General features: G+C 43.2%; 1 protein-coding gene across 16 annotated transcripts in view; it reads left to right on the top strand.

Annotated features, from left to right (window-relative positions):
* KLHL18 (kelch like family member 18) overlaps nucleotides 1-16,416 on the top strand; it is a 57,172-nt gene that overhangs the window by 27,385 nt on the left and 13,371 nt on the right. For 11 of the 16 annotated variants that reach the window (XM_070237830.1, XM_023620539.2, XM_070237828.1 and 8 more), the window contains 3 exons: nucleotides 7,595-7,725; nucleotides 9,726-9,866; nucleotides 14,023-14,221. In XM_070237830.1, coding sequence (XP_070093931.1) covers nucleotides 7,661-7,725; nucleotides 9,726-9,866; nucleotides 14,023-14,221 — 405 coding nt within the window. In that variant the 5' untranslated portion in view covers nucleotides 7,595-7,660. Of the gene's footprint in view, nucleotides 1-7,594; nucleotides 7,726-9,725; nucleotides 11,820-14,022; nucleotides 14,222-16,416 lie in introns of those variants that run through there. The other 5 variants (XM_023620540.2, XM_070237833.1, XM_070237831.1 and 2 more) reach the window with 2 other exon arrangements.

Below are 16,416 nucleotides of genomic sequence, written 5' to 3'. Positions count from 1 at the left end.
ATCTCTTCCCTCTGCGCTGATGACTCCCAAAAGTATCAGTTGAGTCTAGACTCACCTCTTTGTCTTCCAGATGTATCCATCCACATCCTACGTAGTATCTCTGTTTGGATGTCTCCCAGGCACCTGATGTCAGCCTGTCCAAAACTTGACTTGATCTTCTATCCCCAACCTAGCTCTTTTCTCTCATTCCTGACCTAAGCAAATGGCACTGCCAGTCCATGCTCCTTCTATCTGCGTGGAGTGGCCTCATCAACTTGGAGATCCCTCCTCAGTACTGTTCCTGGTTTCCCACACTTTTAAAGTGACATGTAGAATTCTTGAGTGCCCTGTCTACTTTTCCAGCTGCACATCACATCACTTTCCTTTTCATATCTGTGCTTGAATCACCACTTTGATTTTTTTCTTTTTTTGTTAGTGAGGGGAAGATTGGCCCTGAGCTAACACCTGTTGCCAATCTTCCTCTTTTTGCCTGAGGAAGATTGTCTCTGAGCTAACATCTCTACCAGTCTTCGTCTATTTTGTATGTGGGACGCTGCCACAGTGTGGCTTGATGAACAGTGTGTAGGTCTGCACCTAGGATGTGAACCAGTGAACCCTGGGCCGCTGAAGTGGAGCGTGCAAACTTATCCACTATGCCACCGGGCCAGCCCCCTACTTTGATTTTTAACATTTGTCAAAGGAATACTGTGTTCATGATTTTAAAAACCAGGTGTAATGGAGTTGCAGCACACGTGCATTTAAGTTACCCATTGACTTTTAGAACCTAATCTCTTTCCCCTTCGTGTAGCTTCATTAGCTCTGTTAATTTTCTAAACAAAACTGTTAACAGGTATTAAAGTTACAGGGGCTTAATAATAAAAACAACATTCAGTTTCAGCCTTCAGATCATATTATGCAGAGCTGCTGCTCAGGAAGAGGTTCTGTATCCACTTTTTGTAGAAGCCAAGTGGCGTGAGTGCTGAGTCTTTGCGGCAATACTAATGGAAGTGGTTTGGGCTTGTTTGAGTTGGTTTTTTTCTTAGAAGCAAATTTGGAGGTGTTGTATATACCTAGGAAGTCCTGGGATTGCCCCTAATTTGCTTTATAGATGCTAGTCATTGAAAATCCTTCCACAATGGTTAAGTGGCTGGTGTTAATACACGTGCTTAGTAAGTGGTAGTATGAGCACGGGCACTGGGTATGTGTTGTGTACACAGAGACCTAGTATCCTGGTCCGGCCTAGGCAGCTTCCACTTGTGTTCATGGGTTTAGCTCTTTCAGTTCAGAGTGCTTCATTACACTGTTAGATAATTTCTTTCCTCTGTTCTATCTTGGACTTTGAACCTGGCTCTTCCCAATACTTTAAATTTAGTGCCTGATTCCATTTCATTGATAATACTTTTTAATTATAGTAAGTATTGTTTTAGAGATGAGTATAGCAAAATGTGATTAAAGGTAGGGAAGGATGCCAAATAGCCTTTTCTGACTAACCAATTATATGTTGCTTATTGATTATTTTTTTCTAAATTCTCTTCCATCAGTTCACATTTCTTTGTCACCTTAGGGATAGGGAACAGGGGAGATTTGAGGTAACAGTGTATAATTGCACATCAGTGGAGAAAGTGACCTTTGTGTGGGCCTATGTCATTCAAGGTGTTAAAATAGAGAACACACTTGCCCTCCTATATAAGCCATAGCTTACAGTATTAGATTCATTAGTATTAAAGTAATATTTTGATTTCCTATTTACTTTGTCCCTTTTTTAATAAACTTTTTTTTAAGAATTCTTTTTTTTTAAAGATTGGGCCTGAGCTAATATCTGTTGCCAATCTTTTTTTATTTTTTTCCTTCTTTTCCCCAAAGCCCCCCAGTACATAGTTGTATATTCTAATTGTAGGTCCTTCTAGTTCTGCTATGTGGGACACTGCCTCAGCATGGCTTGACACCTGGTGCTAAGTCTGCACCCAGGATCCGAACCAGCAAAACCACCGAAGCGGAGGACTAAAATGAGAAAATATGTATGAGTACTTAGCAAAAGGAACTCAATAAATGATCATCTCATTTTTTTAAGTGACTTTTTTTTAACTGAGATTACAAATGAGAATATTTAGGTTTTTTGAAGCTTTTCACAAAAGTATAGTAGCCCAGGACTGTGAAATTGGAAGGTCCCTTAATAGTTAGAACCAGTGAAGGACTCCCTTAAACATTCTTAGGTGAGAGGCTCTTAGTCTTTTTGATAAACTAAAATCTGCCTCCCTGTAACCTCTGCATCTGCCCTCATCCATGTGATAGCCCTTCTAGGATTTGAGGACAACTATTGTGTCTCCCCCCAAATTATCTTTTCCAAACCAACTCTTCTTTACCTATTCCTCATAAGATGTAGCTTACAGACTTTTTCCCGTCTTGGTCTTCCTCTTCTAGATAAAGGCAAATTTGTTGTTCCCCTTAACTGAACGCATAGTTTAGATGTAATCTGGCTAGCACATCCCGAAATAGGCCTGTCTTCTCTTTAGCTGAACTTTTTTGGGAAACCAGGTCACCCAGTTCATGCACATACAGCTTGTTCTTTTGTCTTCTGTTTACTTTCTAGATGATAAATAAATGCATAGCAGTTTAACACAGCAAATCGAACACAGATTTTAAGCTCCCTCCCCTCCCGTAGTTTCATTAAAATGATAGTAAAAGGGAGAAGAGATGTCAGCAAATAAGAGATCAATGGAATGTTAAAGCCAGAAAGCCTGTGTGGTGAACTTAGTGGGCCCGAGGAACTCAAAGTGCCTGCTAGGGAGAGAAACTGAGAAGAAAGAGATGTAATGCAGAACCCTGGAATAGCTCCAGAATTGGAGAAACAAATACTGAAAACAGAAAGATTAATTGAAAGTCTGTGTGAAAAGCAATCAAATGCCTACGTTGATTAAATGCCAACTCTCAGACAGAGGTTTTTAGTCTTAGATATTGAACCAGAAGCACACCAGGTATAAAAGGGATGGAATATGGAGCAAAACTGAAAATAAGAGCTTTAAGACAAAGTGATAAATAGTGAATGGTAGGATCATCACCCCTTTTCACCCACTTTCCAGTATTTCTGTAGGCCGGCACCCCATGCAAGAGATCGGAAGATCCTTCTCTGATAAAATTAGCCCTAGAGAAAAAGTCCTAAAGATACTGACTGCTTCTGGTGGTCCTCAGTAAAGTGGCAGATTCTTGCCTGATCACCATAATGTGAAGTCCACAAGTTGACAAGCCTAGCCCCCACACGCACAGCTTTCAAATAGCTTCTAAAAGTATGAGTAGATAGCCACGTCATGAGACATTTAAAGAAAGCCTCTACCCTAAAAGACAGAGACCAAAACAAATGGAGGAGAAAAGAACTCAGAGGAAACAGTAAAAGCAGGGAGAAGGAGGGAGGGGGAGAAGGAGAGACGGAAATTTAACTATAATATCTTGAGAGAGATTAGAGAAAATATTGTGTTCGTGAAACATGAACAAGATTCTTTAAAAAATAAATAAATAAACCTTCAGAAAACAAGAAAGACCTCTTGGAAGTTAAACAAGAAAGACCTCTTGGAAATTAAAAATATGATAGCCAGGGTCTGGCCCCATGGCTGAGTGTTTAAGTTTGCACACTCTACTTGGCGGCCTGGGGTTCGCTGGTTCGGATCCTGGGCACAGACCTACATACTGCTCATCAGGCCATGCTGTGGCAGCATCCCACATGGAAGAAATAGAATGACCTACAACTAGGATATGCAACTGTGTACTGGGGCTTTGGCGAGAGAGAGAGAGAAAAAAAAAAAAGAGGAAGATTGGCAATAGATGTTACTTCAGGACCAATCTTCCTCACCAAAAAAACCCCCCAAAAGATAGCCACTGTAAAAAGCTGCAATAGAGAAATATTGAAAGATAAAGTTGAAGAAGATTCCTGGAAGATACACCAAATGAAAGAGATGGAAAATGGGGGAGAATAGATTTAAAAATTACAGGATCATTCCAAGAGGTCCAGCACCTGACTAATGGAAATTTAGGAAGAGAAAAAATAGGCAATAGAGAAATTACCAAAGAAATGGTATGAAAAGATATTCCCAGAACTAAAATAGTGTCTATAGATTGATACAGTGCAATGAATGAAAGAAAACTAACACTAAGATTTCAGAACTTTGAGGATAAAGAGGATGTCCTAAAAGCTTTTAGAGATTGCGGTCGCATACACGGGGTTAGTATTCACAATGGCACTAGATTTCTCAAAAGTAACAAGCAAGAAAACAATGGAGTGATACCTTCAAAATTCTGACAGAAAAAAATATCCCCAACTAGAATTTTATAGCCAACTAAACTAGCCCCAAGTTTAAGCACAATAAAGACATTTTCAGACATATTGTGCATGTGCCCTGTAATACTGTGATATAATAAGAAATATACATTTAGTCTTTGTCCTTGGTTCCTGGCACAGAGCACCTAAAATTATTGTAATTTCCTGAGTGGTAGGGGTGGTAGAGTATCTTTTGTTACAATATTTCATCTTTGTTCCTAGTTCTGATACAAGAGCTTCTAAAACCCTTGGAATTTTCTGAGTGATAGAGGTGAGAGGAGCAATCAACCATACCTGAGTTTATGCTAATGAGGTAACTCCTTTTGGGCCCCTAGGTGGCTTCGGGATTGGGGCTGATTGCCAGAGGAACCAATCATGTGATTAGAGGCCCCACCCCTTGACCTCTGGAGAGGGGAGAGGGGATAGAGATTGAGCTAATTACCAGTGACCAATGATTTAGTCAGTCATGCCTACATAATGGAACTTTCATAAAAACCTTAAACAGCAGAGTTTGGAGAGCTCCCAAGTTGGTGGACATATCCATGTGCCAGGAGGGTGGCATGCCCCAATTCCACGGGGACAGAATCTCCTGTGCTTGGGACCCTTCTAGACCTTGCCTTAGGTACTTCTGCATCTGGCTGTTCTTTTGTATTTTTTATATCACCTTTATAATAAACCAGTAATAGTAAGTAAACTGTTTTACCTGAGTTCTGTGAGCCATAATAGCAAATTGTCAAACCTGAGGAGGGGTTTGTGGGGAACCCCCACCCCCCAACTTTATAGCCAGTCGGTCAGACGTATGGCTGGCCCAGACTTGCAATTGGCATCTGAAGCAGGAGCAGTCTTGTAGGACTAAGCTGTTAACCTGTGGGCTCTGTACTAACTCACAGTAGTTAGTGTCAGATTTGAATTAAATTGTAGGACACTGGGTGGTGTCTAGAGAGTTGGAGAATTGGTTGGTATGAGAAAAAAACCTGCATATTTAGTGTCAGAAGTGCTGTGAGTAAAAATAGTTTATAGCACACCCTTTCTTAGGAAACTCTACTAGAAGACACTTTGCACCAGAACAAGAGAATAAATAAGGAAGCAGACTAAATGGGATCCAGGACACGGTATAGGTGAGGTGAAGGGAATTCCAGAAGGACAGTTCCAATAAGGATGTCTCAGGAACAAACAAGAACAAGCTGCTAGGGTACCTGATTGTTGAACGTACTAAAAGGAGTTTTACACTTTTTTATCATCTCCAGGGAAAATAAAAATTATACAAAAAAGGAAATGTAATCATAGTATACATCATGGCTTGACTACAGATAATATTCACATCTACTTAATAATGCAACCCTTAATATTAATTTAACCAAAATTTGACATACTTTGGGAAGATGGAGAGAGTAAGTGGAGTAGTATGTGAAGAGAGTGTCAGAACAAAATCCTAATCTTCCATCATAAAAATTAAATAGGTAATGTAATAGTTATCTTTTGCTGCGTAACAAATTACCCCAAAACTGAGTGACTTAAGATAACAATTTTTTTTTTATCTCATCATTTCTGTGGGTCAGAAATTTAGAAGCAGCTTAGAGACCTCTCATGAGGCTGCAGTCATCTGAAGGCATGACTGGGGCCGGAGGATCCTCTCCCAAGCTCACTCAGGTAGCTGTAGGAAGAGGCCCCAGTTCCTCTTCTTATGGGCCTCTCCTCAGGATATGTTGTTATCTGGCTTCTCCAAGAGCAAGTGATACAGAAGATACAATAAGAGGAATTTGCACTGCCTTTTATTACCTAGCCTTGGATGTGACATGCCGTCATCACTTCTGCTATATCCTGTTGACCATGCAGACCAACCCTGAGACACTGTGGGCGGGAGCTGCACAAGGGTGTAAAGGAGGCAAGGGGCCTGGGAGGCTATTTGGAGACTGACTACCACAAATAGTAACTAAAAGTGAAAATTCAAGAAGTAATATTATAGGCATATTACTTAGAAAGGTGGAGATAAATACCAGCAGAAAGAGGTTGCTCCTAGGAACGGGAATGAGAACAGGAGCAGAAACTGCTGGTTTTCATTATAAGCCTTGTAGACCAACTTTAAGACATATTTGTATGTATTACTGTGATTTTTTTTTAATTATGAAAAACCGCCAAAGCACACAGCCATTTAATGTCCCCAACACCAGTAGTAGAGCGATACATGGATTATATAAAGCACTCATAGAATCTGAATCTGTTAAGGATCCTTTGGTATGTGGAAGATAGTGTGTGTGATCTTGAAGGACAGTTTATAGATAATAAACCTAAAGTTCAGTGAAAAAGAGGACATAGTGACAACCTGAGCTAGAATCCTTGAATATACGTGACACAAAGAGATGAGCATTAGGTAATGAGATGCTCTGGCATTTCACTAATGTGGAACTCAGGTGAAGGGGGAAATAGACTGTTTTGCTCTTTCTGAAGAGTAGAAAGTTCTTAAGTGGAGTTGTTTATGTGGCTTGGAGCTATAAATGGCAAAGCTTATTAAAGGAAATATCCTTTTGGCAGATAGTTGGAAAGCACTTTATAGAACTCCCCAGGCTAAGAGTGTGTCGGCAAGGGTTTGATACAAATTGGAGAGAGTCAGCCTCTGTCGCTGTGAGAGCCATGCGCCTGAGCCCTGGGGGTCACGCCGAGTACTGGCCAGTCCACAGCACCAGTCATTCCAGCTGGCTGCTACCAGTGTCATTTGCCTCCTTCAGAGGAACTTTGGGCTCCTTGTGGTCTACCACAGGTTGGTTGGTGCCCAAAGACCACCCCCTCAACATTTGTGCCCATGATGCCTGCTCTGTGCTTGCTTCCCACGTACGCCCCGTATTCAAGTCTGGTGTCGTTTCTCCTCATCTCTTCCTGTTACTGTGTATTTACTCTTCTTGAGGAACCTACTGTTAGGAGCTCCAGGGTTCTTGGACAGTTTATTCCATTCACCTTCTAATAAAACCGGGCTTGGGATAAAGCATTAGAGAAATCAGGTTGGTGGGGGAGTTGGGAAGGGTGCAGTGAAGACTGCCGTATAAGCAAAAACTACCACTTGAGGCATTCAGGTTCATGTTTTTTAACCATTTGAATACCTCATTAAAACATATTGTTGACATTCTTTTACTATAACTGAGTATATTGAATTTAAAATCCTTCAGGGTCTCCATGATAAGCCTCCGCTGTCATGTACTGGGATGCCTTCAGTACCATTCCAGTGGGCAGAGGCTTAAGTTGTGGAAGGGGCAGATTGGGTTGTTGTATTTTCGTTCCTCAGTGTCTGTCTGTATTTTACTTTGCCCACAGATTGGGGACCACAAATTCAGTGCTCACCGGATCGTCTTAGCAGCCTCAATCCCATACTTCCACGCTATGTTTACAAATGACATGATGGAATGCAAACAGGATGAGATTGTAATGCAAGGAATGGACCCAAGGTACTAACTTCCTCCATTAGGTTTCACAGGCTTTCCAGGTGCAGCTCCAGCCCTGTGTTTGGTGCCATTCGAGGGCCTGCAGCAGGACATAGTATCTAGCACGCACTCAGCAGGTGATTAGTAAACAAGGTAGAACCTCAGCCAGTGGCCTGGGACAAAGTTAAAATGAGAGTTTCCATGTATTTTTACTCCGTTAGAGTAACACGTTTAATAGGAACTAGGTACCAAGATTTTTTTAAACTAGGACTGGGTACAAAGGTGGTGGTGTATTATTCTCTGCACTTTTCTGTGCTAGCCATTTTAGCTGGCAAAATAGTTTTTCAAATAAGTGTCTTCATTCATTACTCTTCTCATCAGTCTAGAACAGTGTTGTCCAGTAGAACTTTCTGCAGTGATGGAAATGTTCTATTTGTGCTGTCCAAAATGGTAGCCACTAGCCACGTATAGCTATTGAGCACTTGAAATGTGACTAGAGGCACTGAGGAACTGAATTTAAAATGTATTTCATTTTAACGCATTTAAACTTAATTTTAATTAGCCATGTGTGCCTAATGGCTACTGTATGGGTAGGGCAACACAGGTGTAGAAGGTGGCAGATATTGTGGTTGTTTGGTGAATGAGAAAATTGAAGCTAAAGGAGGTCAAGCCCAAGGTTATCTAGTTAACCAGTAACCTGTCATTTTTTGCCTACCCTCTTAATCTCATAATGTTTAAAACTAGAGGGAAAGGTGCTAGGAGACTGTGGTGCCCTCTAGATGATTGAAGGTGATTTGCCCCAATACATGGAGAGGATTTATATACCCACCGCAAGGCAGAAGTCTAAGGTCAGCTACTTGTAAGGAAAGACACAGAAGTGGGTCTCCAGGGGCATTTGTACAGCATCTTCTCTGAGGTCTGTGTCTGAAGGAGCTGTGCTAATCACCATGCACAGTCCAGGTGCTTCATTTAACAGAGATAGACTGAGCACCTGTGACTGTGCTGCAGTAGGCACTGAGGTATAGCAGTGATAAAACAGAAAGCACCTCTTATTGTGCCAACTTTCTAGTAGAGGGGATCTGGCAGTAAACAAATACAAGTGCCTGACATGGCTGGGAAGTGAAAGTGATGTGAGACAAGTAAAGCAGAGTAAAGGCTAGCGAATGATGGTGGGGGTCTGTGCTATTTCAGGGTGATCAGGGAAGGCTTCTGTGATGAAGTGACTTTTGAACCAAGACCTTAATTGAAGTGAGGGAGTGAGCCATCTGGGGGAAGAGCCCTCCAGAGGGAACAGCCAGTGCAAAGGCCCTGAGGTGAGAGTGTGTTCAGCATGTTGGAATAGAGTGAGGGGGCAAAGAGTGGAAGGTGATGAGGTCAGAGAGATGGAGAGGGGCCAGACCACCTACAGCCCTATAGACAGGTTTTGGATTTCATTCTCAGTGTGAATTGGAAGCCAGAAAAAAATGTTGGAAATCTCATTCTGGAAATTTATCCCAAAGAAATAATGCAAAAACATTATTTATAATGGCAGTAAGATGGTAATAGCTATTATGCCTACCAATAAAGGAAATAAATTATAGCATATTTACATGTTGAAATATTATATAGCAGCCACTAAAAACAGTAAACGTGAAAATAGCGTAGCAACATGGGAAAGGCCTGTGTAAGTTTTATGTAATTATATCCATACACTTTATATGTGCAGGTGAACATGAACTAAAAATGAGCCTAAGAAAATGACCCCTGTTGACTCATTCAGTAGTGAGATTGTGGATAATTGCTTTCTCTTTTTAGCATTTTCTGTGATGAAATTATTTCGGCAGTAAAGACAACTTAAGTAGAATGAGTCTTTGGCTATGGCGAAATAATTATTCCGTTCAGATAGCTTCTCAAAGGGCATGGGCTAAATGGATTTTAGAGCAGAGCCCATCCATTCCCCAGATAGTAATGTCAGCTCACTTAAGACTTGAGTCTCCTGTGGGCCAAGACCCATCTCTGAAGAGCCTCTTTCCTCTTTCCTCTAGTGCCCTGGAGGCTCTGATCAACTTTGCCTACAACGGCCACCTTGCCATTGATCAGCAAAATGTCCAGTCATTGCTAATGGGGGCGAGCTTCCTGCAGCTGCAGAGCATCAAAGACGCCTGCTGCACGTTCCTCCGAGAACGGTGAGGTGATGTGGTGGGCCTGGCCCGGGGTGGGGAGCATGACCATTTCATTCCTGGAATCCTCTGCCAGTTTGCTGAGTCTTTGGGGCATACAGAGTTTTATGAAGAGAGTGAGCTGGGAAGGTTACTCTGCAGAAATGACCTTTCTTGAAATCAATATCAAACAGTGCCCAGTTCTTTGGGATGAACCTTTGAGGAACGTGATTTATAGAACCCTGCCTGTATTCTCCCTTGGCCTGACATGTACCTCTTCTTCTGGTCCTCTCTCTCCAATCTGACCAGGCACTAATTTAGCTGCCTGTTCTCACAAAACCAGTGTATTCAGTGCTCCTTAACTCTTCCACAGACATCTCCATCTTTGTTCAGCTCCTTCCCCCTCCTTGAATTTCTTGACCTTCCTCTTTCCTTCAGCTCTGTAAGAGCCCACCCAAATTTCACCTCCTGGAATTCTCCGTCCGCCTCAGTCCCCTGGGATAATCATTGTATGCTCTTTTAGGGTAAGGACCATGGATTATACCTCTACCTATGTCAGGAACTTAGCAATGACCTTTTGATGACTGAGCGGATAAGACTCTTCCTCCCCCTCAAGAGGCAGAGCTCTCAGTCATAGGGTAAAAAACACCGTTTAATCACTAGAGGCTTGGGTGTGAGGGTTAGTGCCGGGCTATACACAGGCAGGGAGAAACCAGGACAGCAGCCCTGTGTCTGTGGTACTCTCCAAGGCCTCCACCTGAGCTACCCTGATCACCAGGTCCCTGGCCTTAAGACCAGCATTTCTCCTATCTCAGATCTGCCCTCCTGAACCTCATCCTCTCTTAGAGCTGACCTCCCTGTCTCCAATTCCTGTTCCACCAATCCAATTCACTTAGCAACTCTGTGGATCATGCCTGCTGTCCACATGCTGCCCCTATGGTGCTCATAGATATCACTGAACACTGCTGTATGTGCGGCAAGTCATAATACCTGTGGTGATGATGCCTACCATGCAGGGATGCTGTCTGCTGGGCATGGATGAGTGGTTTCATCATGAGGTAGGTGGTCCTTTTCTGGGTTTTGTAGATGGAGACCATGTAGTGAGTGGAGCCCCAGAGCCTGGCTTGTTCCTACCCTGGGATGCCTTCTGGGTTCTGCTGGAGGGATACATGGGTGAGGGGTCACATACTCTCTTTCCTACTCATTTGTAAGCTTCTTAAGGACACAAACTGTGCTTAGTCCATTTCTCTGTTCCCACAGAACTTGGAGAATGGTTTTCTGATTAAGTAGGCACTCTGGAAAGGACTAAGTTGTCCACCTGACCAAGGGAACAACAGCTCCACCTAGGGGCTTTTGAGGTCATCACTGTCAACACTGGATCCTGTCTCTATTATAAAGTAGTGTCACCTAAAAGATGCTTAGAAAAGTGATTTTTAGACGAGTGCAGTTTTTACGTGCACCAATGGCATTTTAGGAAAACGTTCTTAAAACACAAAGCCTGATGTTTTGAGTCTGTCCTTGACACTTTTTCGTTTAGCTCTGCGAGACTCCTTTTGAACCTTAAACTCATACTTTATTCCTGTTTTATTCCTTGCCACAGGCCCCATAGGCTTGGCCTGCTTTCTGTTTTCCCTCCAACAGTTACTGTCGCTGCCTCTGTTCCTTGGGGTGGTTCTCCCCAAGCCTGGCTGCAGAGTATGATGGGGTCTCCCAGCTCCCTGCTTCCTATGTGCCCTTGAAGACAAGCACATGGCCCTTCAGTTTCAAGATTTGATTACCAACGACCTGAGGGAAATCATTCTGAGCAGTAGTGGAAAAAATGGTGCGCGACAGAGCACAGAGAAACCACAAAGCCATCACAGTTGTTGGAACAGTAGTTCCTGAGGCCACTCTGCCTGTTAGAGCTTCCGCCTGCAGGTTTTTTTTTTCCTTGTGGCCTTTTTTCCCAGCTTTCAGATGTATGGACCTTATTGTTTTTAGGTGAGCACTGGCGCTGTGTATATTCCAAAACTCTTCTATCAGAACTGGACTAGAACATCAATACGTCAATGAACCAATCCACTAACTTAATTCAAGTCACTGCTTCCTGCCTCTGATCAAGCATTACATCTTGTGGCCTCCTTGTTTGCAAATTCAAGCTATGTCAACCACGAAGGAGGTTGTGAAGTCTCTAATGAAAGATGTGGGCCTCTATCTGCCCTTTTGGTTTATTTTCTCTCTCATCGCCCTCCCACTCCTGAGACGGCCCCTTTCCGGCCTGGTAGCTCTCCCTCGTCTCTCCCCACTAATTGCCTCATAGACTTCCCACATCCCATCCTGTTGGATGTGAAAGCCCAGTTCAGTTGAAGGTGTGTTTTTTGTTCAATATTATGCCAAGCCAGTCAAAGACAGCCAAAGGTAAGGTACAGGAATCCTAATCTGAGAGGGAGAGGATGGAAATGTATGCCAATCAGCAATATTGATAATCCTTTCCCATGTCTTCAGACTCTATCCAGTACCCAGTCTATGACATTTTGAATCCTCCTCTTGAGTTGATGTCAGAGCAATAGGGATGAAAAAGCACATGCTGTAGAGGCCCAGGGAAGGTTTATCCTCTTATCTGCCATACGTGTGTAAAGTGCTTTTAACAGGTCTTGTTCCGTCACCATAAGTGCTCCAGGAGAAAGGTGTTATTTGACAGATGCCTGAGCTGACATCCTGGCCTTGAGCCCTGTGTTTCTCACTGGCCATGCTGCCTTGTCCGTGTGTTGCTCGGTGCTCGTGTTTCCTTGGCCTTTGGAAATGCACGTAGGTTTCCGAAGCAATGGACAGAGCCAATTCAGGCTGGATGAAACAACAGCTTTGTAGAATTTAGACTAGTGACAAAGCCGGGCTCCTGAGATGCTGTGCCTCTTCAGTCCCTGACAGGTCTGCTGCTGTAGGACAACGGTGATTATTAGTTAGTGAGTCTAACTTTGTGCCTATAACCTGAAACAGCATGGAGGAAAAGGAAAAGAGAGAAAGCATTCTAGTGAAAAAAGTAAACCTGGGCAGTTTTAACGTGTTAAATACCATCTCCCTCCATAGATTATCAGTCATAATATCAAAATAAGAGAAGACCCATCCCCCAGTGGCTGCTGCTGTCACCAAGATTTCAGAAGCACATTGGGCTCATTTGGGATTTTCTCAGATGCAATAGTAGTAGGAAAACAACCATAATAAAATCAAGACAGCAGCTAACTTCATACCAGGCACCATGCTGAGTGCTTTTCCTACATTCTTACTTAATCATGGCCAGAGCCCTAGGAGATAAGTAACTGTTGTCATCACCTTTTTCAAGTGAGGCTGTTACTGACACTTAAGGAGCCTAAGGAACCCGCTGAAGTCACCCAGTGAGCAGCAGGGCCAGGATTTACTGGGTGTCCCTGGCCCCATGAGTGCAGGTCTGCCTCGGGGTCATAGGAACGTGCACAAGAGGCCAGGGTTCGGTCTCACCATCACTGCTTGCTTACAGAGGGACTATGATCACATTTCTTAGTTTCTGTGAGCTTCAGTTTTCCATCTAAAAGTGAGAACAATTGCTACTTTGCAGTGTTGTTTAAAAGATTTTAGAAACTGTGTATGAAAGGCCTAGCAAAGTACTTGGCTCACTGATGGTGCTAGTAAGTGATAGCTGCTGCTGCTGTTTCTGCGTGTCTGAACAGTTAGGCCCAGAGCGCCTCTTTCTGTTTAAAACAGACAGAAGTGTAAGGGTGCTGATGTGAGAAAAGTCATCTCTTTGCTTGGTTTAAACTCCTATCCTACAACTCAGTGCCTTCCTGGTGATCAGAGGTGGGTACTCAACCAAGAATGTCAATGGCTGAAGGAAAGCATACAGGTTTCCCAGTACGCGTTCTCCTATCCTTGTCTCCTGAGAGCTGCTCCGCGGGACTTCCCAGAGAGTTCATTCCACCTAGACACAGAGCACTAGGCCTGAAGGCAGGACCTTTGAGGATAATCTGTCTTAATTTTATACCTTTCCAAGTTGAGTCCCAGAGAGTCATGTCTGATGTCACACAGGGAGTTTTTAACAAAGGTGAGGACAAAGCTTGTTTTTTTTTTTTTTTGGTTCTGTGGCTCCACCCAGAACCAACCTGAGAATAATCAAAGATAACATTCTTTCTTTCTCTAATTTTTTTCTTTTCATCTTTTCTTATGCCAAAAGGCTTCACCCCAAAAATTGCCTGGGCGTACGCCAGTTTGCTGAGACAATGATGTGCGCTGTGCTCTATGATGCGGCCAACAGCTTCGTCCACCAGCACTTTGTGGAGGTGTCCATGTCAGAAGAATTCCTGGCCCTGCCCTTGGAAGACGTGCTTGAACTGGTGTCTCGGGATGAGCTGAACGTCAAATCAGAGGAGCAGGTCTGCAAAGCACGGCAGCATTCTGCAGGCGACATGGCTGCTGCTCTCTCTAAGCTTTGTTTTCTGTTTTTGTTTTCTTTTACAAAATGAAGAACATGATGTATATGAAGCTATTGTTTATTATGGGTTTGTTTTATTATTTCCTGTGCATTTTCATGAATTTTTTTTTTACATTTTAGTGTGTAAAGAATATTCAATTGATTTTATCAACCCTACTTCCTTATTCTTGGGTGTTCAGGTTATTTCCAATATTTACTATTAGAAATTATGCCACTGTGAACTGGAAATAAGCATAGATAACTTTTTGAAAGAGTCTTATTCTAAAGAAGAGCAGAGCATTGTGGCGGTCAGTGGGGGTGAGAATATGAAGTCAAGTGGGGTGCTTTTTTTTTGAGGTGAGAGAAATTGTATTTTCTCTGCTGATGGGAATATTCCAGAAGGGAGGGAAGAATTGGGGATGTAGGAGAGACAGGAGAATAGTTGCTGGAATGATGTCCTGGAGTGAGAAGAGACAGAGTCTGGGACACAAGGGGTGTGTATTTGATAGGACCGCAGGCCGTTCACATCCACCACCGCAGGAGGGAGAACAGGACACCCCAGATGCAGGGGGAGGGGCGAGTGGGAAGGGAGATACTGGTAGAATCTGTTGATATTCTCTGCTGAATTGTTTCTTTTATTTTCTCAGCTGAGAATGAGAATAAGGAACAAGTGTTAGAAATGTGAGGCGAGGTCAAAAGATATGAACTAGGCCTCTAGGAGAGGGGGAGAGTAAATGGTTTTTGTTCCTCATTTTGTTAATGTGGTGGATCACATTGATTGATTTGCAGATGTTGAACCATCCCTGTGCCCCTGGTATGAATCCCACTTGATCATGGTGTATGCTGTTTTTAATGTGTTGCTGTATTTGGTTTGCCAATATTTTGTTGAGGATTTTTGCATCTATGTTCATCAGCAATATTGGCCTGTAATTTTCCTTCTTTGTGTTGTCCTTGTCTGGCTTTGGGATCAGGGTGATGTTGGCCTTGTAGAAAGTGTTAGGAATTTTTCTGTCTTCCTCAACTTTTTGGAATAGTTTGAGAAGGATAGGTAATAAATCTTCTTTGAATATTTGGTAGAATTCTCCAGAGAAGCAGGGGGAGAGTAAATGGATGATGCTAGGGAAAAAGAGAGGACTTTCTAAAGGAGCCGGGGCCTGATGAGATTAGCAGTCACATATTTAAAATAAATTGGTCAGCTCTGTTGTGTTTTCTGTTAGCCGCATATACTGCTGCAGGTGCAGAATAGGGGGTGAGTTGAGTTTAAAGAGCTGGACTTTACTTGGGGGGGGGGCGGAGGGTAAAGATTTTTTCCAGGTGAGTGTGATTAAGGGAGATAGGAGTGTAGCATGGGAATTGAGGGCACCTGCATAATAACCCATGGAACCCATGCTGGATGAGAGAGGTGAGGAAATAGGCCAGAGGAGGGACCTGAGAGGGAGGTTATGGAAGGGTCAGCAGTGTCACAGGCTAAGTGGAGGCAGTGACTAAGCTGGAAGGATTAGAGGCAATAGTCAGGCACTGGTATACTTAAAATAATGGAAGATGTGAAGCTATTGGCAGAGCAAGATGTGGATGATCATAGGGTCCTTGAAGGACAAAGAAGACATCTTCTGGGGGTGGTCAAAGAGAGCCTAACCAAGAGTGTAAGGTGTTAAGAGTGTAGGGTGTTAGTAGTCAGAGAGGAGTGAAGGATGATCCTTTTTGTTCAACAAAGGTGTGGTGCAAGTTTTCTTAAGAGGATACTGAGTAAATGTTACTTTGAGCAGAGGCTGGCGAGCGCTGGATGAGTGAAGGGTATTGAAAGTTTGGACCTGGCCCTGCAAGCACTGGAAGCACTACTGTGGCAAGGCCTCTGCCCATTTGGTCAGTTGGGAAGTCTAATCAAGGTCCATGGCAGAGCAGCTTGGGATATTTGAAATCAAGAGTCCTAGTCTATCATGAAGCTGTGCTTCAGCAGGAGGAGCTCCAGCCTCCAGGAGGCAAGCCATTGGGAGGTTAGTCCCAACTTAGCTCCTATCCTTAGCGTCTGAAGAGCCCTCACCCCTGAATATTAGAGAGCAGTAGAAAAATGGACCCTGAGCTTGGCAGCATGGGTGCTGAGATTTAGAGGAAAGAGCCCCAGCCCAAGAACAAAGAGTTCTGTCTCTAGCTCTTCCA

This window comes from Equus caballus, chromosome 16 (genome assembly GCF_041296265.1).
Source record: "Equus caballus isolate H_3958 breed thoroughbred chromosome 16, TB-T2T, whole genome shotgun sequence".
Taxonomy (NCBI): domain Eukaryota; kingdom Metazoa; phylum Chordata; class Mammalia; order Perissodactyla; family Equidae; genus Equus; species Equus caballus.
Note: the sequence above shows the minus strand (reverse complement) of the source record. Positions and strands in the feature narration are given on the sequence as shown.